The 9,025-nt window shown below is 54.7% G+C and overlaps 1 protein-coding gene across 2 annotated transcripts in view; it reads left to right on the top strand.

Moving 5' to 3' along the window:
• Positions 1-7,093, top strand: part of INKA2 (inka box actin regulator 2) — a 14,285-nt gene extending 7,192 nt beyond the window's left edge. The window contains exons 2-3 of one of the 2 annotated variants that reach the window (XM_019627451.1): positions 1,439-1,598; positions 3,996-7,093. In XM_019627451.1, the coding sequence (XP_019482996.1) occupies positions 4,002-4,841 (840 nt within the window). In that variant the 5' untranslated portion in view covers positions 1,439-1,598; positions 3,996-4,001 and the 3' untranslated portion in view covers positions 4,842-7,093. The remainder of the gene's footprint in view (positions 1-1,438; positions 1,599-3,995) is intronic. The other variant, XM_019627450.1, reaches the window with a different exon arrangement.
• The last annotated feature ends 1,932 nt before the right edge of the window (positions 7,094-9,025 follow it).

Below are 9,025 nucleotides of genomic sequence, written 5' to 3'. Positions count from 1 at the left end.
CTCTCTCTCTCTCTCTCTCTCTCTCTCTCTCTCTCTCTCTCTCTCTCTCTCTCTTTTCCCTCTTGGGTTTCTGAGGCAGGAGAGACCCTGGGATCCGAGCCGGTCCCACGCTCTGGACAAGACAACAGCTTGCCCCCTGGCCCTTTCTCCTGGGGTGACATCATTCCCCTTGGGTGGGAAAGGCCGCTCACTGCTCAGTTAAGACCCAGCTGACGCCCCTGCCTCCCCCTTTCCCTGGCCTCCCCGTTTCCTATACTCGGGCTTCCTTCTTCCGCTCCCATCCGGCTCACAGCTGCCTCCTCACCTTCCATGTCAACACTCCATGGTGAGACTATGGGCAGGAGGATGCCAAGGCTCCCCTTTCCTTCCTCTGCGTGGGGTGGGGGTGGGAGAGAAGGGACAGGACAGGAGATGTGATTCTACTCAGACCACATGGATGAATGGAATCCAGTCATTACTCTACGTTAAGGTTCACTGAGGAAGAAATGTTCTGGGAGTTCTTAGGAAGCCTTAAAATCAGATAACAGCCCAAATTCACCTCTAGGCCACACAGAAACACATACTACCTCAGCCAATCTGTCCAAAACTGTTCGAGGCAGGAACTCTTATTCCTATTTTAAAGAATGGAGAGGGCCAGCCAAGTGACTCAGTTGGTTAAGAGTTGTCTTAAGAGTGCGAGCTCTGAGCAACAGGGCTGCTGGTTCGATTCCCATATGGGCCAGTAACACTGCGCCCGAGCTGAGCTGTCGCTGAGCTGCCAACAGGTAGCAGGATTACTCAGCTGGTGTAACAACAAGACTGCCTGTTTGATGGCGGGCTACGCCCACCTGCAACTAGGACTGAACTCGGCACTTTGAGCTGAGCTGCTGCCCGGATGGCTCAGTGGATAAAGCTTGTGCTCTTAACAACAAGGCTGTTGGTTCGAATCCCACATGGGATGGTGGCTACGCCCACCCGCAACTAAGACTAAACACAGCACCTTGAGCTTAGAGGCCACGAGCTGCTGACGGGAAACCAGATGGCGACTGGCGCCCTCCATAACGAAGACTGAAGAACAACTTAGCTGGTCCCATTTCCCCAACTCCCCAACACTGTTCCCCTCCCCCAACTCCCCAATAAAATCTAAAAAAAATAAAAAATAAATAAAAAAAATTTTTAAATGAAAGGAAAGAATGGAGAAATTAGAAAATAGAACTTAAATAACCTGCCCAGATCACACAGTTATTACATGGTAGAGCTGGGATTTGAACTCTGTCCCATTTGTCTCCAGAACCCAAGATCTCAACCAATACAGACTATCATTTTCCATGTGGGTGTAATTTCAGCTGTTGTTTACTTAAATGGGGCCTCTGTGTTATGGGCAGCCCTGAATTCATACATATCCACGCATTCATCCTCACTGGAAAATGGTACAAAATGTCAGCATTATGTCTTAAAGATTTTTCCATGTTGGAAGAGATTGAATGGGATCATTTCATTCCTCCCACCGCCTCTGACCTGGACTGCGTTCAGCCTTCTGGAAGGAAGCCTGCTAGCTCAGACTCCTTGCCTCTGGGTGAAATGAAACCTTGAGATGTATCCCTGACTCTCCCTGCGTGGTGAGTTACAGTCTGAGGGCAGCAAGCAGTCTGGAGGGATGATTGGGGGGTATTCTGGGGGTACTCAGTATATGCTTTGTGGGTATGTAGCAAATGCAAGGTGATGATGGCTAGGGTCTGGGGAAATATCACAATGTACAGATCTCAGACCCTCCCTCAAGTAGTACATCCGCAATAAATGTTGCCTGAGTGGCTGAGCATTTCAACGTCTAGAGGGACTGGGGCAGGGCCTCGAGTCCCTGGATACAGGGAAGAGCCTTTTCAGCTTTGCCGAAGAAGTGATGATGTGGGAGTAGAGATGTGATTCTGAGTGGTGAGTGCCGTGATCAGAGATGTGTGTTGGGAAGGCCGATCTGGTGGCTGGAAGGCCTTCGAGGAGGCTTCTGCCTTTCAGGGGATGGAGAGGCAGATGTGACACATCTGGGGATAGGAACAGGGGCAGTTGGGTGGAAGAGCCCAAGATGGCCTGAGGTTCCAGGTTGGGGTGAGGAGGAAAGTGGTATGAGGGACAGGGCAGGCATCGGGAAGTCACAGAAGCAGTTTCCTGGAAGGGACCTTGAGGAATTCGGTTTGGCGCGTAGTGTCTCCTCTGACCCTGTGCTGCGTCTTCCCAGCTGCAGCCAAAAGGGAGGGGTCAGGGAGCTGAATGCCAAAGAGGTAGGAGTGAGGGACCATCAGCAAGCACAGTCACCCCACAGGCTGTGTCTCTCGCTGCTGCCACCCAAGTGGAGCGTGCTTGCCCAGGCAGTCTGGCAAACCCCAGGGCAGTCAGGGCCCCGAACACCGCCACTTCTTGCTCTGTCTGGGGGAATGTGTGGAGTGTGGGCAATTCCCCGCTCAGCAAAGGCCTCTCTGCCCCTAGGGACAGTCAGTCCTCCATTGTCTATTAGTGCTGCTGGCTCAGGAGAGCTCCGCCAGGCCTATCTCCCTGCCAAGGCTGGGGTCGGCAGGGGAGGGGTTGACCTTGAAGCCTGAGAGGGTCAGCTGCCTGTGCAGCCCTGCAGCCTCCGTACCGTTCTCCCAAGCCCTCCAGCGCTCCACCCTGTGGGCTTAGCTGTGCGCATGAGGACGAGGCCCGGGAGGTAAGATGATCTCCACGGGTCTCTGGGGGGCTTAAGAAACAGATGGTCCCCGCACAGGAGGTTTGCTGTTGGTAACCTGAGCAGATCTAGGGAGGGAGCTGGCGGGACCAAGGCAGCTTGGGCCCAGGACGGAACCTCGTGAATGTTATCAGACGAAGCATCCCTTGCCCAGCCTCCAAACTCGGCCCTCACCCAAGTCAATCTCTCAGCCCCTTCCAGCTGGCACTTGGGACTTGGGCCTTCGACGCCCACAAAGGGGCTGGGGAACTGGCCTCCAGTGTCCCCACTCTGGGCCAGGGCAGCAGCGCCAGTTGGGCTGAAAAGGCAGGGAGAGCACTGGAGCCAGGGCTGAGCAGCCGGGACAGGACAGGTGTTTGGAAGGGAGCGAACAGCTGGGGAGAGCTGGGCAAGGGTTTCCACCAACAGGAGCTTCCCGGCCTCCCTTCTCACCCCTGACCAGCCAGATGTGAGCAGCAGTGAAAGGAAGCCCCCACCGACCCTTTCTCTCCGGGGATTTGAGCTCCTCTTCCCTGAAGGTCCCCTAAAGCCAGTCCCACTGCCAGCCGCAACGAGCAGTGCTTGGTAGCTAGGACTGGGGCGTTTGGGGTGAGATGTCCTATGCTTGAGTCCAGCCCTATGAACAGTGCGACCTCAGGCAAGTCACCTCACCCCCGCCAGGGTTAACTCCTTTGTTCAAATGAGAACAATAATAGTAACCTCAGAGGGTTTATATAAAGATTAAATGAGATGAGGTGTGTAGAGGCCTTAGCACAATTCATATTACTACTTATGGTAAGGGCTCATAAAATATCATCATCATCTCAGGGAGGCTCAGAGGAGGAAGAGAGCACAGATGCAGAAAATGACCAAGACTGTCTGCCCACACCACAACTTTGTGCGCCCTCAAGCTGACTCTGCTCCTCCTCTGTCTGTGTAATCTTGAGAAAGTTACGTGCCTCAGTTTCCCCATCTGTAAAAGGAGAGCGACAATAGTCACTCCGTCATGGAGCAGCTGGGGAGATTCGATATAGGCTTATTTATACACGTGCATCTATACAGAGTCGATGGAGTGCCTGCAAGTCAGCGGCCGTGAATGTCATTTCCTCGATGCAGCCATCTCGCTGTTAAACTTCCTCCTCTCCCGGCGCCGGCCCGCACTGTCCTAGGCCGGACAGAGGTAGGGTCAGTGGCAGGCTGAATGACTCTGGAGATGCGTGTTTAGGGAGGGCAGTCTAGGTTCAGGGCCAGTGAGGGGCAGCCGTCCCCCCCCCACCCCCATGGCTCACAGGCCCTGTGGTCTCTCTCTGCCCCACAGGTGTCCATGAAGGAGGTGGGCGACGGCTTGCAGGATCAGATGAACTGCATGATGGGAGCTCTGCAGGAGCTGAAGCTGCTGCAGGTGCAGACAGCCCTGGAACAGCTGGAGATCTCTGGAGGGGGTCCTGTCCCAGGCTGCCCGGAAAGTCCCCGGACACAGCCCCAGCCCTCTCGATGGGAGGGTGGCAGAGGTCATGCCAGGCCTGTCACACACTCTGCCTCCAGCCAATCTTCTCCCGGCAGCGACAGCAGCAAGTGTCCATCCCATAGGAGTGTGTGTGTGAGGGATCTGACCCCCCAGCCCAGGACACAGCAGCCAGAGCAACAACGCTGTGCCCAGCGGGGGTCAGATCTGCTGGAACCAGATGACTGGACCTCCACGTTGATGTCCCGGGGCCGGAATCGACAGCCTCTGGTGTTGGGTGACAACGTTTTTGCAGACCTGGTGGGCAACTGGCTGGACTTGCCAGAACTGGAAAAGGGTGGGGAAAAGGGTGAGGCTGGGGAAGGAGGAGAGTCCAAGGGACAGAGGGGCCAGCCCCGGGAGCTCAGCCGTAGGTTCACGCTGACAGCAAACATCTTCAGGAAGTTCTTGCGGAGCGTGCGGCCTGACCGGGACCGGCTGCTGAAGGAGAAACCAGGCTGGGTGACACCCACATCCTCGGAGCCCCGAGCTGGACGCTCGCAGAAGGTTAAGAAGCGGAGCCATTCCAAGGGCTCCGGACACTTCCCCTTTCCAGGCACAGCGGAGCCCAGGCAAGGGGAGAGCCCTTCCGCAAGTTTCCCCAAGGCCCTGGAAGCATCGCCCTCTGGCTTTGATGTTAACACAGCTGTTTGGGTCTGAATCCTAGAGACAGAAAGTGAACTGAACCCAAAAGGGCCAGGTCCCGAAGCTGGGACTCTGGGGAGGAGGGTGGGCAAGTGGCTTTCAAAAGCCTAACTCCAAGTTCCTTTGCCCCAGAAAGGAGGGAGAGGAGGCAGGGCAGGCAGGACTGTGGTTGGGAGAGGCTGTGATGGGCTGGCTGGTGGAAGAGGTGAGTGTGTGTGTGTGTGTGTGTGTGTGTGTGTGTGTGTGTGTGTCTCACAAGGGGCTGGAGGTAACAGCAGGGGAGGGGGAGGGAACCAGGAAATCCTTCTGACATTCCTTCACTGCCCCCAAAGACCTCTTTTTAACATTCTGTATGGGTTAGGGCACTGGGGTCTCAGATTCCCCAGAGAGGCCTCCAGTAAAGTCTCTCCTGTCCCAGCCTTATAACTGTTTCCCTGGCAAAGCGCTCTCGCAGGCACAGGAATTAAATCTCACACTCCGCCCCCCCCCCTCAGGAACCTGGATCCTGAGAAATGGCTGAATAAGGGGTGTAGGCATACGGAGTACTTGGGGTAGCCTCCACTGTCTTTCCAAAAATAGAGGAACGATAATATTTGTATAGCACTTTAAACATTGGAAAGCCTCTTCGTATCTATTACTGCCTTTGTAAGTGGGCAAGTGAGGCGGGTATTATCCCCACTTTCCAGATGAGGAGGCAGGCTGGACCTGCTCCTTGTCCAAGCACAGCCCAGTCCAGGGCTGACCGAGAGCAGCAGCTGGGCCCTGGGCGCACACACACTCCTCCCCAACACCCTGTCTCCAGCGCTGAACCCCCACCCAGGACATAGGGCGTGTGAATACTCCAGTGAGGCCAAGGTGTGCCCAAATGATAGACTGTCCAAGCACTCATTTCAAGTTCCTAGCTCCATCCCCTGCCTCCCTCCCTCTGCACCAGGCGCAGCCTTGGGCCTCATCTTCCAACCTGAGCCAGAACCAGCCCGGCTGGAGGGAAAGGGCCCCAAGCAGCAGCTCAGCTTCTGAAGCAGTGGTGGTGGGCACGTGGCCCAAGCGGCGACACCACCCCAGCCGTCCCCCTGTAAGCCACCAGCCTGCCTTACTCTGGCCGGGAACACCCGCTGGCTGGGAAAAAAACAATGCAGGTCCCTGTTCCGGCAGAGCCAGCCCGGGAAGGCACACCCTCTCTCCTCCCCTTCCCCTCCCCTCCTGGCTGATCTCCCCTCTGCCTGATGAGGGGTGACAGCTGCAATTAGAGGCAAGACTCCTTCCTGCCCTCAGAGCATTGATAGCAAACTGGAGAAGAAAAATAACAAGGCGCTTCCTGCATCCTGGACCCCTCTACCCCCCCTCCCCACCTCCCACCCCCAGGACGGATGAAGGGAGGGGGCTTAGAATGAGCTCTTCCATAGCTCCAGTCGGGCGGGTAGGGTCACTCCCAAATTCCTACGCAATCAAATGGTAGATGTGTAGTTTTTGGTGGTCAACGCTACAGGAGGAAAGGCTAATTCTTTTTTGAGAGCTCACTATTTGCCAAGCAGTGTGTGCAACACGTCTTTCAAACTTCAGAACGATCCTAGAAGGTATTGTGGTCCTCTTGGCAAATGAACAAGCCAGGATTTGCAACAGGATTGTCCCAAACCCCTGTCCTTTCTGCCCCTCTCCCTGGAGTTTGCCCACCGAGCTAGCCCTTCCTGGGGAGCAAGCCCTGCCCATTCTTTGTGTGAAACCACAGAATTCTGACATCTCAGTCCTGGGTGAAGGCCCACTGGCTGTGGCTGCCTTTGGTCGTTGGTGGTGATGTGTGTGTGTGTGTGTAGAATGCGTGTGAAGAGTCCTGATTCTCTGAGTCCTGAGAGGAGGGAGCCTTGGGCTGCTGGGTGATGGAGAAGCCATCCAGCAAATTCAACGGGGCACCCACTCTGGATCAAAATGATTCTACAGGAAACCAAGTCACTTCTTGGCCATTCATCTGTGACTCCTGTTTCTGGACCAGTCACAGCAAATCAGACCAATCGAACAAAACTTTGTGAGCACCTCCCAATGCCAGGGATCACTATGGGAACTAAACATTGCTGTAAAGAACACAGCAATGAGAAGGACCCAGTTCCTGACTCACAGGGCCCCATGGGAAGAAAGGAGCAACGTCACCCACCAGTTAGAAGAATGCAAGGGAATGAAATTTTAACGTGGGCCAGAACAAAACAATGAGAGTGACTTTTTTTTTTTTTTAAGATTTTTAATTGGGGAATTGGGAGGATGGGAACAGCGCTGGGGAATTGGGGGAAGGGGAACAGACAAATTGCTGTCCTTTTGTTCTTCAGTCTAGTTGTGGAGGACGTTGCTTCACTGGCCTAAGTTGGCACCGTCATTGTGCTCTTCCCGGGCGAGGCAGATCAGTCGCCAGCTTCTGGACGGCCACTCACGGCGGCTCTTCGCAGCTCACACTGGCTGCCAGCTGCTCATGCTGGCTGCCGGCTACACACAGTAGCTTATGGCAGCCCACTGCAGCCAGCCTACGCCGTAGCCATCAACTCACGGCAGCCCAGCTCCAGGTTGAGCTGTTGTTCAGCATCTTAGCTGTGGAGGGCAGTGTCACTGGCCCTCATATGTGGGATCTGAACCGGGGCCCTCTGGCGTCCCAAGCCAGCTCTTAACCAACGTGCCGCTCGGCCGAGAGTGACATTTGCTGCTAACATGATTGACAGATGTTGGCATCGTCATCTTTGCGTTCTTATTTCCTTACCACACTCTGGAGGTGGCTGCTGTTACTCTTATTTTCATGGAGAGGCTCAGAGAAGTTAAGCAACTTGCCCAGGGTCACAGTGGCACAGCTGGGACCAAAACAGTTCCAACTGACATCCAGTGTTGTGCTTCTCACACTACCCCACAAATGGTCCATATCTGCTCCAGTCAAGTGGAGGAACAGCCACCAAACCTGTCCTCCCATAGTAGCCAGGCATGGATAGCAAGTGGAATGATGACTTCTGGTGGGGGGATTCTGCCTGGGTCCTGACAGGGCTGATGTAATGCCCCTAACCATCATGTCATGCTTTGCTAATGAAAGCTAATGGCCGATTCATTTACACGCCCCCCCTCCATCATTTTTTCTTTTCCCTCCCCTTCTGGGCTCCCGCCATGACAGTGATGGACACAGTTTTACTGAAGCTGAGGGGAGAGGACAACGGGAATGCCTGGGGCCTACGCAAGGCAGGGGAGTGTAGGAGTGGGGAGCACTGTGTACAAAGGGGAGCTTGTGGAAGTCAGCAGAGATCGATGGCTTAACTCTGCCCCGGGGGTTCATTTTATGGTTAATTAGGACATGCAAATAAGCTGGAAGCTCAGTGAATACCCTCCCTGGCCCACTTCCCCGGCAGGTACAGGGGGCCCCCTGATTGGCTCAGGCATCTGCTCAGGGTCTTTGTGGCCCCGTGGCCTCAGTGTGCATGGATGTTCCGCTAGGGGTCCCTGCTGGGCATGGCGCTCGGCCTGCCTGGTCTCCCTCCCGCCTTTCTCTTTCCCTCAGACCTGAGACCTCTCTTTCCCAGAGGACACAGGGCCTGGCTCCCTCAAGCACTTCTGCTGCACCTACCTCTCAGGTTGAGACCTGAACTCAAACTTGTCCTGAGGAATAGAGACCCGGTTCAGCTCTGTCCCCACCACCTCCACCTACTCCCCAGAGCCCTGTGGGGGATGGGGCCCTCTGTCTTTCCCAAGTCACACTGAGATTTTCTGTAAGGCTCCAAAAAAAAGCAAAAGCACAGCCTGTCTTCTGGGGGAGCAGGGGCCTGTGTCTAGCTTTCAGTCCACCTCAGATAACTTTCCCACCCAGGGCAGTTAAGGCGCTTCTGCCAATACCACAGCATAAGCCCTGGATTTGGGATCAGCCAGAATATGAGACCCATTTCTGTCACTGTGTGACCTTGAGCATGTGGCTTGACCTCTCGGAGCCTCGTTCCTCTCACCTGTGAAATGGGGCTAATGCAGGGCTGCTGAGATTTAAACATAAGGCCCCGAAGTGTCGAGCACACCATCTAGAAGACAGCGGAAGTTAGATCACCAGGCCTTCAGTTCAGGCTAACCAGGTAACCCAGGGCAAAAATGCTGGAAAAAAAGAGCTTTCTCTGTAACTCAGTCTCTTGTGTTAAAAAATGTATACTGGCCCTGGTATTACATCACAGGATGTAGCAAGTATCAGAGAAGAC

This window comes from Hipposideros armiger, unplaced genomic scaffold, assembly GCF_001890085.2.
Source record: "Hipposideros armiger isolate ML-2016 unplaced genomic scaffold, ASM189008v1 scaffold_732, whole genome shotgun sequence".
NCBI lineage: Eukaryota > Metazoa > Chordata > Mammalia > Chiroptera > Hipposideridae > Hipposideros > Hipposideros armiger.
The sequence above is the reverse complement of the archived record's forward strand: the minus strand, read 5'-3'. Positions and strand labels throughout refer to the sequence as shown.